At 46.7% G+C, this 14,277-nt stretch overlaps 1 protein-coding gene across 1 annotated transcript; it reads left to right on the top strand.

Annotated features, from left to right (window-relative positions):
- Positions 1 to 9,132: 9,132 nt before the first annotated feature.
- On the top strand, positions 9,133 to 13,776 carry LOC125545964. Its single transcript, XM_048710030.1, has 5 exons — positions 9,133 to 9,709; positions 10,590 to 10,699; positions 10,781 to 11,152; positions 11,785 to 12,469; positions 13,330 to 13,776. The coding sequence occupies exons 1-5, from the start codon at positions 9,478 to 9,480 to the stop codon at positions 13,404 to 13,406; spliced, it is 1,476 nt and encodes a 491-aa protein (XP_048565987.1). The 5' UTR covers positions 9,133 to 9,477; the 3' UTR covers positions 13,407 to 13,776.
- Positions 13,777 to 14,277: the final 501 nt, after the last annotated feature.

Below are 14,277 nucleotides of genomic sequence, written 5' to 3'. Positions count from 1 at the left end.
CTAGGAAAGGAAGGTTTTTTTACATATTTTATGAAGATATGACCCAAAGAATTTATGAGATTTGTTTGGAAATTTTGGGAATGACAGAAATATAGGTTGCTTCACAACCTAGGGCAAAAACTGCCACATGGACATGACACATAGGCAAAACTGATGAGGTGGCGCCTAGTCATAGCAACTCACCACAATTTACAAGGTTATGACCATCTATATTGGTCATGATCAACTAGAAATAAGGCAGCAGACCAGTGCTATCTGCTTTATGACCATTTCGTGTAAGGAAATTACGACCTTTGTGACCAAAATGGTCGTTATAGTTTAGGGTTTGGAGCCCCCCGAACAGTTTTTGACCAATTGGTCTGAAATGGTCATAGATCTATGACCAATTCTTCCAGGGTCACTGACAGAAGGTCACTAGTTGACATATTTCTTGTAGTGCCCGGTTCTGTCGGCACGGACGCACCCCTAACCTCTTCTTCTTCGTCTTCTTCTTCCTCCTCCTCCTCCTCCTCCTCTTCTTCTTCCTCTTCTTCTTATTCTTCTTCTTATTATTATTTTCTTTTTTTTCATCTTTCTTCTCTCTTATTAACTAAGCCTAAACTAAACTAAATATAAACCTAAACCTAAAAAATAGAAGAAAAAAACCTAGACTAAACCTAAACCAAACTAAATCTAAACTAAACTTTAACTAAACTAAACTTAAACTAAACTAAACCTAACCTAAATAAACTATAAACTAAACTGAAAAAAAGAGGGGGAGGGGGCTTACCGGAGTGGGGGAGGTGGAGGAGGCCGACGCCGACAGGTCGGGCGGTGGGGCGACGGGCGTTGGGGAGGCCGGGGCGGTGGGAGGGCCGGGCAACCCGGAGCGGCAGGGCGTCGTGGGGGGGGGAGGGCGGCGGGCCGTGGCGGTGTTCCGGCGCGGCGGGGCGTTCGGGGGGACCAGCGGGCCAGGGCGGCGTGTAGGAGCGGCGGTGGCAACGGGCGGCGGGCCGGGGTGGCGTGTGGTCGGGGACGGGGGCAGTTGGGGGCGGCGGCGGGGTACGGGGCGGCGGTGTGCGGTCGGAGGCGCGGTGGGGGTCAGGGGCGTTTTGACTGGCGGCGCGCATTGGGGTCTTGGGAGAGAGAGAACATAGAGAGGGGAGGCGAGAGAACGGCCGTTACATAGTTAAATCTTTGCCATCCGCTGGCGGATGACAAAGAGGTGGGGTTGGTGGGCCATCAGTGTTTGGACCTCCATTGGGCCCTGCCTACCTCTTTGCCGTCTGCCAGCAGACGACAAAGATTTGGCTGATGGCAAATACGGTCTTTATCGTCAGCCCGTTCTTTGCCGTCCGTTTTTTTAAAGCAGACTCCAAAGACCTTCTTTGCCATCCGCTAGCAGACAGCAAAGATCTGACTAATGGCAAATTATCTGTTTCCAGTAATGTGACCACACGAGATCCAAGTGCGAAGCAGCCACCGCGTTGTTGGGAGTTTCTAATTTCTTAGATAGTTTATTGATTTCAAATTAGATTTAATTATCGTGGGCATAAGATTTGCAACCAAGAAAATTCCGCAAAAGAAAACAAAGACTACAAAGAAGAAATACAAGAATAGGCTATTTTGTCAATGCAAACGGGCATGTCTTGTCATTTCTATCTTGGAGGCTATCTTCAACTACGAGGGCGGGGAGGTGTTGTCGCAGAAGATTTGAGCATTTTGCCGCTTCCACAAATTTCAGACAATATATGTGGCTATAGCATTGAGCATGTCTGTCGTTTCGTACAGGCTATGAACACACTCTCTCCCATCAGCTCGACAAATTAGTGGCAAGTGTAAAGGCTAGGGAAAGCCCGGACAATGTAGCAGAGCACACGTGTGTAGCCAAATCTCTTTGTAGAAGGAAAATTATGTCTCAAGTGCGGAGTAGGCTCTAAGACTTGGTTAACAAATTAATGGATGGATAGTTAATGCACTTACCAACATTCCCTCGTGTAAACATGATCTGCCTTTATAAAAGGCACACTCCTCCGGGGTGTCTACTTGTGGCCTCTAACTATGTTACCAAGACGGTACACACAACCAAACAAACACGGTGGGAATCGAGGCTCCCGAGCCAGAGAGCACTGAAGACAAAACAATGTGGTTGAGTCAGTCAATCTGTTTCGAAATAAGAATTGGAGGCATATGGGAACACACCATGTTCAAAAGTCATATGAAGCATAGTAGGAAGAAACAAACCGGTTTTCGTAAGGAGGAAACAAACACCAGGAGAAGGAGAACCCCCAAGAGTAGCCCGTAGCGAGAGAGCGAGACTGAGACTTGTCGCACGGTTAGAAAATTGTGCGACAAATCGAGTCGTTATTCGCGGGCTAGAACGAACCGAATTGCTTACACTTGTCCAAGTACTGTGGTGCTACCATGGAATGTAAGAACAATGGCATGCAGGTCAAGTCGACAGCCACACGACACCTAACATCTCTTCCACAACCCTCACAACAGTGACCACAACTCCAGCGACCACACGAGAGCCATCATCCTCCTCTAGACCTTTGCCTCCTCCCAGATTCAAATCCTCCAAACCATCCGCAGCAGAAACACGGAAGAAACAAAACAAAACGGAACCATCCAAAAGACCTAGGGGACAAAGCCCACCACAGAAGAACAGCACCAAAAGCGCAAAACACAATTATCCCACACTAACGCCGGCTCAAAGAAAATGATAATCCCATATTCCGATCCGATCGCCCCCCATTTGCCCACTAGTCACACCCCACTAACCTAACCCAAAAGTACTGCTCCTACTGTACTAGCTGGAGGTACACTCGTCCACCAGCGAAGCGAGTAAAGTCACTCGCCCCCTCCCCAACCGCCGCTCCTCGCCCGTGCTCTCCCCTCCGATTGACCTCGCCTCACTGCGGTTTACCTCTCACTTTCTCCCCTCTTCCTCGCCAACATGCTTTTTTGGCACTTTTTCACCAATGAACGATGACATAAAGGCTCGGGGTCGTCTATCTTGGAATCCCCGAACATGATGTACTTTGATGAGTGTGGGCTTTTGAAGATGAGAAATATATCCTACGAGTGTGTGGCGAAGTTGAGAAAAATGCAACGACACATGTGTGTTTTTCCCTTGGATGCAAAAACCATTTGGATTGAAGCATCATGATGTTGACATTTTCTATTTTATTAGATGGTATATTGATTTCAAATTGGATTTAATTAATGCAGGTATAAGATTTACAACCTAGCAGGGATCCAAAAAGAAAACATACGCTGTAAAGAAGAAAGATGGCACTAGGCTATGTTGTCAGTGCAAACATGCATAACATGTCATTTTCAATCTTGAAGACCATCTGAAACTGTGAGGGTCGGGAGGTGATGTCGTCAAAGATTAGAGCATTTTGCTCCTTCCACAAATTTCAGATGATGTATGAGGTTGTAATGTTGAGCATGTATTTGCCTTTTCATACAGGCTCCCGAACGAACCCTCCCACCAACTCATCAAATCTGTGTTTAGTGTAAAGGGTAGGGCTAGCCCAAAGAATGGAGCAAAGCACACATGTGTAGCCAAACCTCTTTGTAGAAATGAAATTTAAGGATCCGGTGCAAAGCAAGCTCCAGGACTTGGTCACAAAATTAACCACTGGATAGGTAATGCACTCACCAACCTTTCTTGGTGTAATGATGATTGGCCCTTATAAAAGACACACTCCTCTTAGATGGTCTCCTTGTAGCCTCTAAATGTGTTATCACGATAGTAATGCAAGCTAAGCAAACGCGTTGGGGTCAAGGCTCACGAGCTAGAGAGCACCGAAGATAAACAATGGGGTTAGATCGATGCAATTTGATTTGAAATACGAATGGGAGATATATGGAAACACATCATCTCCAAAAATCATATGGTCCATGCCTGAAAGTAGGAAATTGTATTTGTTATGGGGGTGGGGGGTGTAGGGGCAACACTAGTGTACATGCAAAGGTGCAAACATGAGAAGACGGAGATCCGCCGAGAGTACTCCAAAGTGAAAGAGCGGCGTGCGGAATTTTTTTTTTTTTTGAGAATGACGAGCCCCCAAATTATACAGGAGAATGATTACGGTCATACAACCAAACCTCCTGTACCCTACTTGGTACAGCTCCAATCATCTTGAAGTCCCCATGATCTTTTGCTTCCATCGCCAGGTTGTGCGCGAGCTTGTTCCTTTCCCTGCTGATCTAGTTGACTTGCCAGGATACGAAGTGCCCCAAGCACTCACGTATATCTCTGATAATCGGAAAACAGTGGGATCAGTTTGTGGCTTGCGGGGACAACTCTTTAGCTAGTGTACTGCAATTAGTTTCGATGATTATATGGCCATTAAACAGAGCGGACAGGCCTATCAGGCCTTTTCTAATAGCACATGCTTCAGCCTCCATTACGTCCATGCAGGTCCCAGTATTCTGCCCAAGGGAGACAACGGGGATTCCCTTGTGGTCTCTAGCCACAGCTCCGGCATAGCTCAGTCCCGAGTCAGGGTTGTATGCTGTGTCCGTATTCAGTTTTGCATATCCCGCTGGAGGAGCATACCAATGGTTGCCTGCATCATTTTCCCGCCTCACATTACGTATGTTCTTGCTTCTCACTGGCTCTTTCCCCCTCTCGCTATCTATGGCGACAAGATAGTTTCGTATTTCCTCTTCATATCTTGTTAGGAAGGATGCAGATCTCGAGATGGATTCTTTCCCATCCCCATGCACGCAGTTGTCCCGTAGGAACCATGCTCTCCATATCAGTAAAAGGATTTTATCCCGCATGTCTGCATTGCATGTGTCCAGGATGATCTGTCGCCAATCTCTGCCAGTGTTTCTGAATGTCGCCTCATCCGGGAGGTCCCAAACCTCTCTCATTGCAAATCTCAAAGCCTTGCTTTTGGTGCATTCTATCACACTGTGGAACTCCTCTTCCTCTGCATTTCCACATATGCTACACGTAGTATCAACCTCCAAAGTTCGTTTGAATTTATTCTTCTTGGTGGCCAGGGTATTGGTCGCAACCCTCCAACCAAATATTTTAACCTTTTCCGGCACTGAAGCCTTCCAGTTAAGACCCCATATGCTACGGTTGTTACTGTTACCTGCAGATGTAGATGTAGCTAGGTCTCGCCCTGGTCCGTCCATGGCCAGTCTATACGCACTCCGCACAGAGAACACTCCAGATTTCTCATAATTCCACGCAAGATGATCCTCCGTCGGATTGGTCGGCAGTTTGATTTTGCAAATATCATCTGCATCAAAATGATTGAAAATCTGATATATAAGTTTGGTGTTCCAATTATTTTCCCCTTGCGCTAATAGTTGGTTGACCCATCTCAACCGAGTTCTGGAGGTAAAGTTCGCCACTTTGAGTCCTTCCTTCCTGGGGATCCAATTATCTCTTGTGATTTGAATACTTCTTCCATTACCCACACGCCATATGAGGCCTTTCTTCAAAAGTTCCAGCCCAAATTCAATCCCTCTCCATGCAGGTGATGCATCCGATGCAAAGACTGTGTCAAGGAGCTTACCATGCGGAAAATATTTGGATTTAAGGACTCGAGCACATAGGCTATCCGGGTTCTGGATCAATCTCCATGCTTGTCTAGCTAGAAGTGCTTGGTTGAAACCTTGCATATCTCTGAATCCAATCCCACCTGCTCTCTTGGGTTTTACCATTTTATCCCAAGCCATCCAATGGACTTTGCGGTGTTCTTCATCTTCACCCCACCAAAATTTTCTGATAAGCTTCTCATATTTCTCACAGATGCCTACAGACATCTTGAAAACACTCATCACATGGGTGGGTAAAGCTTGAGCTACGGATTTCACAAGTGCCTCCTTCGCTTCATGAGACATATACCTTTCCGACCAATCATTGCATCGCTTGCCAAACCTATCCATAATGGGTTGAAAGTTATCATCCTTCATTTCCCCCTCTGGAGTAGGGAGTCCCAAGTACTTGCTCTCAAACGTGGCCGACACCACACCCAGGGTCTCCTTGATCCGTTCTTAGGTTGTGTTCGGGCATCGCTCACTGAAAAGTATTGAACACTTACTTGGGCTGAGAAGCTGAGCCGAGCAATTTTGAAACAAAGCGAGTGCTTTCTGAACGACATTGGCTTCCTCCGCGGATGCTTTAAAGAACAAAAGGCTGTCATCGGCAAAGAGGAGATTCGAAATACCTGGGCTCCCTCTTGCCACCTTAATGGGTGTGATGTTACCATTGGATATCTCCTTATTCAGGATACTAGTAAGACCATCCGCGACAAAGAGGAATAGATATGGGCTAAGGGGATCTCCTTGACGCAGCCCTCTCGACGGACTAAAAGTTTCCAGCAGCTCACCGTTGCACCAGACAGCATATCTCACCGAGCAAACACACTTCATCACCCAGTTCGTCCATTTTTTATTAAATCCCAATTTGCGCAGAGTGTTTTCAAGGAAACCCCAGTCCACTCTGTCATATGCTTTCACCAGGTCTAGCTTGTACGCACAATGAGTATCTCGTGCGTTCTTGCTATGCTGAATTTTATGGAAGCATTCAAACGCAATGTAGGCATTGTCCGTTAGCAATCTCCCAGGGACAAACGCACTCTGCGTCTCGGAGATGATTTCATCCAGGAATGGCCTTAGTCGGTTTACTAGACACTTCGCCACTACCTTATATATGACGTTGCATAAACTGATCGGACGGAAGTCCTTCAAGCTCTCGGAGTTGCTGCCTTTCGAAATGAGGACAATAGTAGTATCGTTAATTCCTTCGGGCATGATCCCATCTGCAAAGAACTTCTTTACCGCCCCTACCACATCTTCTTTTAAAATGTCCCAATTCCTCTGATAGAAGCGGGCTGGAAACCCATCGGGCCCTGGTGCTTTCAATGGGCCGATTTGAAATAAGGCATCACTGATTTCCTTTTCTGTGAAATCCTTTGTCAGCATGTTATTCATATCCTCATTAACTCTCGCTTGCATCATGTTGATTAATTCCTGTGGTGCCACCTTATCATCTTTAGTATACAGGTCCTTGAAAAAGCGTGTGGTCATCTGCTGGATCCCATCCTTATCTTCAACCCACTGGCCATTACCATCTTTCAACCTTGTAATGGTATTCTTTTTCCTTCTCCAGGTTGCCTTCCGCTGAAAATATTTAGTGTTTTTATCGCGCTCTTTCAGCTAGGTTGTTCTAGATCTTTGTCTCCACATAATTTCCTCTCTCAACAAAACTTCATCAAGCTCCCTCGCTACTCTGTTTATTTCGTACTGCCTACCAGCTGTGGGAGGTCCTTCCCATAGGCTCTCGAGTTTCTTGCGCAACTGCATTGTTTTCTTAACAATGGATCCAAATTCTTTCTTAGCCCAACTTTGCAGCGCTTGTTGTATCGAGCCCAACTTCTCTTTCATTTCCTCCAGTGAACTAGCAGTTGCAGACCTGCTCCATGTGCTGTCCACCATCTCAAACAAGGAATTTTCCCTCTCCCACATGGCTTCATACCGAAAGTTGCTGTTCTTTTTCCTGTATTCCATGCGTTCACTGAATGTTAACAAGAGTGGTAGGTGGTCAGACCTGGAGGAGCAAATGTGCTGGATATGTGCATCCTTAAAGAGTTCAGACCACCGAGGGCAGGCCACACCCCTGGATACGTGCGGATATTGAAAAGGGGTTGAGATGAATATCACTTTGTAAAAACGTATTGCACTTCCGATGAACCTTTATATTGGATCTTGGTTCTTTTTTAGAACTACGTCTTCTTCCCTCTGCCCATTGTCGATACTTTTTCCACCAACGGTAAACCGTCCAAACCCTAATCCTCCTCCTTCGCTGCTCCTCCACCCGATTTCTACATTCTGTGATTTGTGTCACGTTAAGAAAAAACCTACAACAAATCAAGAAGTTTTTCGCAGGCCAGACCAAAGGCGCACTGCTTCTTGGTCCAAATATTATAGTGCTACCATGGAATGTAAGAACAGTGGCATGCATGCTAAGTCGACATTCACACACCACCTAACATCTCATCCACCCCCTCACATCTCTAAGTGACCACAAATCCAGCGACCACACGAGATCCTCCTTCATAGTCTACCCTAACCTTTGCCCCGTCCGGAATTCAAATTTCCAAATCATCCGCAACCAAAAACCCATATCAGGCAGAAGAAACAAAACAAGATCAACCAAAAACCTAGGGGGCAAACCCACCGCAGAAGAAAAACACCAAAAGAGCAAACAATTAGCCCGCACTAATGCCCACACAAAGCAAATGATAATCCGGTCCGATCACCCATTTGCCCACTACTTGGGCCACACTAAGGTAAGCAACATCACACTAGAGAGTAGTACCGTCCACTCGTCCACCAGCGGGTAAAGTCTCGAGTGCGAAGTAGGCTCCAAGACTTGGTCACAAAATTAATGGATGGATAGCTAATGCACTTATCAACCTTCCTTGGTGTAGACAAGATCGACCCTTATAAGCGGCAAACTCCTCTGGGTCATTTACTTGTAGCCTTTGATTATGTTACCAAGATAGTACCAACAACCAAACAAACACGGTGGGAGTCGAGGCGCCCGAGCCAGAGAGCACCGAGGACAAAACAAAAGGGTTGAGTCAATCAACCCTTTTCCTCGCAAACACGGTAGGAAGATGGTGCGAGTAATCAAGCCCTTACTCGCCGGCTGAAACAAACTGCACTGCTTACACTTGTTCAAGTTTCCCCGCAAAAAAAAAAGTGCTGCGGCGCTACTATGAAATGTAAGAACATCTCGTCAACTCGAAGTGAGCGCACGTCCATCGGCCACGCCAGATCCATCCTCCTCCTGTACGTACGTACACCTTTGCCCCCTTCCGGATTCAAATCCTCCAAACCATCCGCAGCGGAAAGGAAACGCAGAAGAAACAAAACGGAACCAGCCAAAGCAGACGTACTTTTACCCTCAAAAAAGAAAAGAAAAAAGCAGACCTACTCTGGGGGGCAAAGCCCACCACGGAAGAAAAGCACCAAAAGCGCGAGCAAAACACAATTAGCCCGCACTCACGCCGGCGCAAAGCGAACGATAATCCGATCCGATCCCCCTCTTTGCCCCACTAAGCTAACCGAGCAGTGCTACTCCTACTGTACCAGCTGGAGGTTCGCTCGTCCACCAGCGACGCGAGTAAAGTCGCTCGCCCCCCTCCCCAACCGCCGCTCCCCTCCCCCGTCCCACCAGCAGCGCGGCCCGTGCTCTCCCCTCCGATCCGATTCACCTCGCCTCGCTGCGGTTTACCTCTCACTTTCTCCCACCTTCCTCGCCCACCGCACCGCATCGCCTCCTCCTTAAGCAAGCCACCGACGGCGGCCGCGGAGCAGGGGACCCGGACCGCCACCACCACCTAGCAGCAGCCCACCCACTGAGGCACCCGGCAGGCAGGCAATGTCCCTCCTCTCCTCGGCGAGGCCGGCGGCGGCGGCGGCCGGCGGGGATGCGTGAGATCGCGGCCCGGGCGCATGGGGAAGGAGGCCGGGGACCAGCGCCAGCGCCCGCCCGACGGGGGCGCCGGCGGAGGCGGCGCCGAAGGTAGCAGGCGATGCGGGTACGGAGGGGCGGTGCGCCTGCAATGCGTGGCGGCGCTCGTGCTGGGCGCGGCCGTGCTGCTGTCCGCGCTCTTCTGGCTGCCGCCCTTCGCGGGCCGCGCCGGGAGGGGCCCGCCCGCCGCGACGGATCCCTTCGCCATCACAGGTCAGTCAGTGCGGGATCTCCCCTCCGGATCCACCGGCATTGCCAGATCTCGCCTCGGTTTCCGCTGCCACCGGTCCGGGCCTGGTCCTTACCGCCCCGCGCGGCTCTGGATCTGGCTGTACGGACCTTGCCCGCGGCCGCTGTCGGTGGAGTTTTCGAATCCGTCGGCTGCGGGGAAAGCGGTCTGCTGGCGTGACTTTGTTAGTCTTCTCGCCTGCTAATTTTAGTCGCATACGGCTCGTTGCTTGATCCGCGCTGCTTAGGCATCTGTCGGTGCTGCTTTTGGAATTTGGAAATTGAGTAGGCTGAGAAACGTCCACACTGAATTTGCTACAGTCAGTATGGATGGCTGCCGTCCCGGCGTCCCCAAAAGCTTTGACCGGTTCGGTTCGATGCCAGTGATGTAGTATTTGGTTTTGATTTTGCGTGGTAGTCCGGCATCATCTTTGTACCCTTGTTAGTCGGCATAGTTAATTTTTCATCTGGCTGTAGAATTATCGGTGGTGAAAGCTACTTGAGCTGCTAAAGTGATGGAGTTGCTGTCACCTCCTGTTCCGTGTTATTGCAACAGTTGTGATGAAGAATTGAGCAGTAATTGATTACTGTTCATCAATTTTAGGTGTGACATAATCCCAAACAATATATGACTGTCCATGAATTTTAGGTGCGATCTACTCCCAACCGGTATATGAATCCTTTCCAGTGGTCTAAAGCAAGAACTTTGACCTCCAATGAATCCTTGCCAATTTAGGTGCGATCATGGTTCCAGTTTAGTTTAAGCACATGCGGTGATCACTGTTCTTTGTTTTATTGGGTAAGAGTACTAGATGTATTGATGTATGAATATATCATGTGTCTAATGAAACTGTTTCTTTTCCAGATGATATAGTGGCAAGTTTTAGGCTGCAGAAGAATGTTTCCGAGCTCAGGGGAAACATGTCCAAGCTCGTATTGGACATCTATGCGGAAGTCGGCGTCCCTAACTCCATTGTATGCCCCACCACATCTTTTATTTCACTTTATTGATACGTTCTACCACAAGTGTTGACTGATGCTTGAATGCAAACACAGGTGGCTGTGGATTTACTACACCCATTAGCTGGATCGAACTGGACAAATGTCATCTTCAGCATTGTGCCTTATCCAAAGAACTTGACTATATCATCAATGGGGTTGAGCATTATTAGGTCATCTTTTATGTCCTTGGTTGTGCGGCAGTCAACACTCCACTTGACCAAGTCCCTGTTTGGGAATTCATCATCCTTTGAAGTGCTTAAATTCCCTGGAGGAATAACAATAATTCCTCCGCAGCACGCCTTTCCTCCTGAAACACTCCATGCAACTTTTAATTTTACTCTGAATTTCCCAATCTACAAAGTGCAAGACAGAACTGATGAATTAAAGGATCAAATGAAGAAAGGGCTACTACTCAATTCTAATGAGGTTAGTGATTCATTCTGGTCCTGTTGACCTGTTCCTTCTTTGTCCATCACAATCACGATTTATTTATATGTCTGAAGGATTTGGGTATTTGTTTGTTTCTTTATGTAGTTCTTGCATTTACAACTGTATGTAATACAGTCCACACATGCAAACTTTTAGATGTGTGATATCTTGCATTCTGTTTTTGATTTCTGTAAGACATCGGTGTCTTTTGCACATATTACTTTGCAGGGCATGCGTGCAAATGCAGCCCTATGAGTATGAGAGTGCTTTCATGCAGTAGAACTTATAGGGTTGTGTGTTATAATTATCATTCCATGTATTTAGCAAGCATCACGTGGATTGAAAACTGGTTGTTATGCTTAGTTTTGTACCATATAGTGTTCTAAAAAACACTTGCTAGCAAGTCTATGTTTCTGATCTTAACACAAGCTATCTCGTTCTCTAATCTTCGAATGCATTTCTTCCATTCTTTTGTCCCACTCTACTAGACACAATCTGGAAAAAAATAGGGCTGGGAGCCTGGGACTTCAATATATATCAGAAATTTTATTGTGCAAAAAGTTGGTGTGCGGTAGCTTACATTGCCCTGCCTTTTCTTCCTTAATTGATTGTGATATTGTGCATTGCAGAATCTTTATTTCAAATTGGGAAATTTGCAAGGATCAACAATTCTTCCTCCAACTATTGTTGAGACCTACATTGTTCGTGTTGTTGGGAATCACCAGCCATCTGTACCAAGGATGAAGCAGTTGGCCCAAACAATTACTAATTCATCTAAAGGGAACCTTGGTCTGAACCACACCGTATTTGGCAGAGTAAAGCAGATAAGCCTTTCCTCCTATCTTAATCGTTCTTTACATAGCAGGGGCAGTTCTGATGCACCTAGTCAAGCACCAATGCAACATCATGGTCATCACGGCCATCATCACCATCACCATGGTCATGAAAGCAACAGGCATTTGGCTCCTGCTCCTATCCCGATACATACACCCAGATATGTTGCTCCACCTCCATCTGGGTGTCCATACAAGGCAAAGAACAGGGTTCCTGTGACGCCAGCTGCCGAGCCAGTAGCCAATGATCACCGTTCTACTCATCCTGCTGCTTCACCACCTCATCCATTATCACCTTCTTCTGTTCATCATCCTCCACGTGATCCTAATATGCACAGTAGATCTCCCGTTCCGTCCCCTCCAGTTCTTCCCGAGCCGCCTTTGCCCACTGTTTCTTTTAGTCATGCACACCCTCCAAGTGAGCGTGCAACAGGAGCCGGTCCTTCTGCTGGAATGTCTTTGGCCCCTGCACCGCATTCATGTGAGTTCTTTTCCCCTTTTTATTCTCCCATAATTGTCAGTGATTGTTATTTCCAAAAGACTCATTGTAATACATGCAAAGGAAGTAATACATTGTCCAAAGGGGTAACTATTTGGCCCATACATACTCGGAGGAGGATTTTGACGCTTCATCCAAGTTTTAGTTGTTCTAGTCATATTTTCTGCTCCTGTGGATAATACAATAAACCCACTTCATTTGGTTTGTACCTTATCAATATTGATCTTAGTGCTCAACTGATAAGTTGGATCAATTTTTTTCCAAGGCTTTCTTTCTGTTGATTTATTTCCTGCGCATTCATTTATTTATAGCTCTGTCAATTGGTACCTTGTCAGTATTTATACCTCTGTCAGGTAATTTGAGTTCCAAGATGTTTGTTGAGATGATTTCAACTGTTTCATGATAACCTACAGCAAAGATAACAGTCAAATTGAACAATTCATTTCTGGATTATGGCTTTACATCAGTATTACCTACAGCAGAGATGCCATTTATGGTTCGTTTCTTCAGTATTACCTCCGTCCGGAATTACTTGACGCTTAAATGGATGTATCTAGACCAAATACGTCTAGATACATTCATTTCAGCGTCACGTAATTCCAGACGGAGGGAGTAGTTTATTAATGGGTATTTTTCTTGGATAGCTATGGATGGGTATTTGTATCCAGCTATTGATAATTCCGTTAAGATGCCACTCTCCCACCTAGCCTAGAGTATATTTTCCGGTCGATCAAGCAGTCTTTCGCTTTTTGCATGCCTACCTCGTGTAGCATTTTTTTTCTCTGAAGAATCATGTCCTCGCTTTCACTAACTATCTTGTCCCATTGACCTACACTATGCAGCTAATGCTAGCCGGAGGCTCTCCTGTCAATGGGTCCTGGTACCCCTCATATATACCCTGCTTTGGAGCCTACTATGACAGAAGAGAACCCGCGGCTAACCAGACGATTCAAAATAGAGATTTTCCAAGATAGAGGACAAGGCGCCTCTCGGTTTTCTTCTTTTCCGGTTTACTACAGCCGGCCGGGCGGGTGGTGAAGCACAAGGCAGCACCCCCCTTGCCTCAAACACGCTGTCGTTTGTTATACTTGTTAGTGGGATGTAAATATGGATGGGTATAAGGCAAGTAAGCAAGGCAAAGAATGGGCAAGCAGCTGTGCTTGTAGTGGTCAAAGCCACAGCGGTGGCAGGCCCTTCTCTAGCACATGCATATGCTTGGCCGGGTTTGCCATGTACTGCTGCTGTTCAGAAGAGGATTGTTCAAATGCAAAAGCTTTCTTTTTACATGAGATGGCATGGCTTTTGCCACCGGTATCCGGTGGCTTGGTTCTGCTTATAGTTGGCTGCTCGATCTTCCGCGTTGTTGCCTGTGAAATTCTGTCGATTCTCTTTTCTCTATCTTCATGCTGATGCTGTTGCCTACGGAGTTGTGGTTCGAAAAAGTTTCAGAAACTGCATGACTATGCAATTCCAAGGTTTATTACAGGTTCATTGTGATCGAACCTTTCAATTCCTATACTTGGCACTTATCTAATGACCCATGTTCTGACTGAATTACTGATACGTCACATTTTGCCTTGCTTGCCTTACAATGTTCTTCAAATGTAAAAACTTCCTTTTTTACATGAGATGGGATGGCTTTCGCCTCCGGTTTGGTGGTGGCTTTGGTTCTGCTAGTTTTGAGCTGCTTGATCCTATGCGTTGTTGGCTCTGAAATTCTGTCAATTTTCGCTTTTTTGTTGCTGATGCTAATGCTGTTGCCTAAGGAGTTGTGGTGGGAAAGAAGGTTC

This window comes from Triticum urartu, chromosome 3 (assembly GCF_003073215.2).
Source record: "Triticum urartu cultivar G1812 chromosome 3, Tu2.1, whole genome shotgun sequence".
In the NCBI taxonomy this organism is placed as follows: Eukaryota; Viridiplantae; Streptophyta; class Magnoliopsida; order Poales; family Poaceae; genus Triticum; species Triticum urartu.
This window is presented reverse-complemented; position numbering and strand designations above follow the sequence as displayed.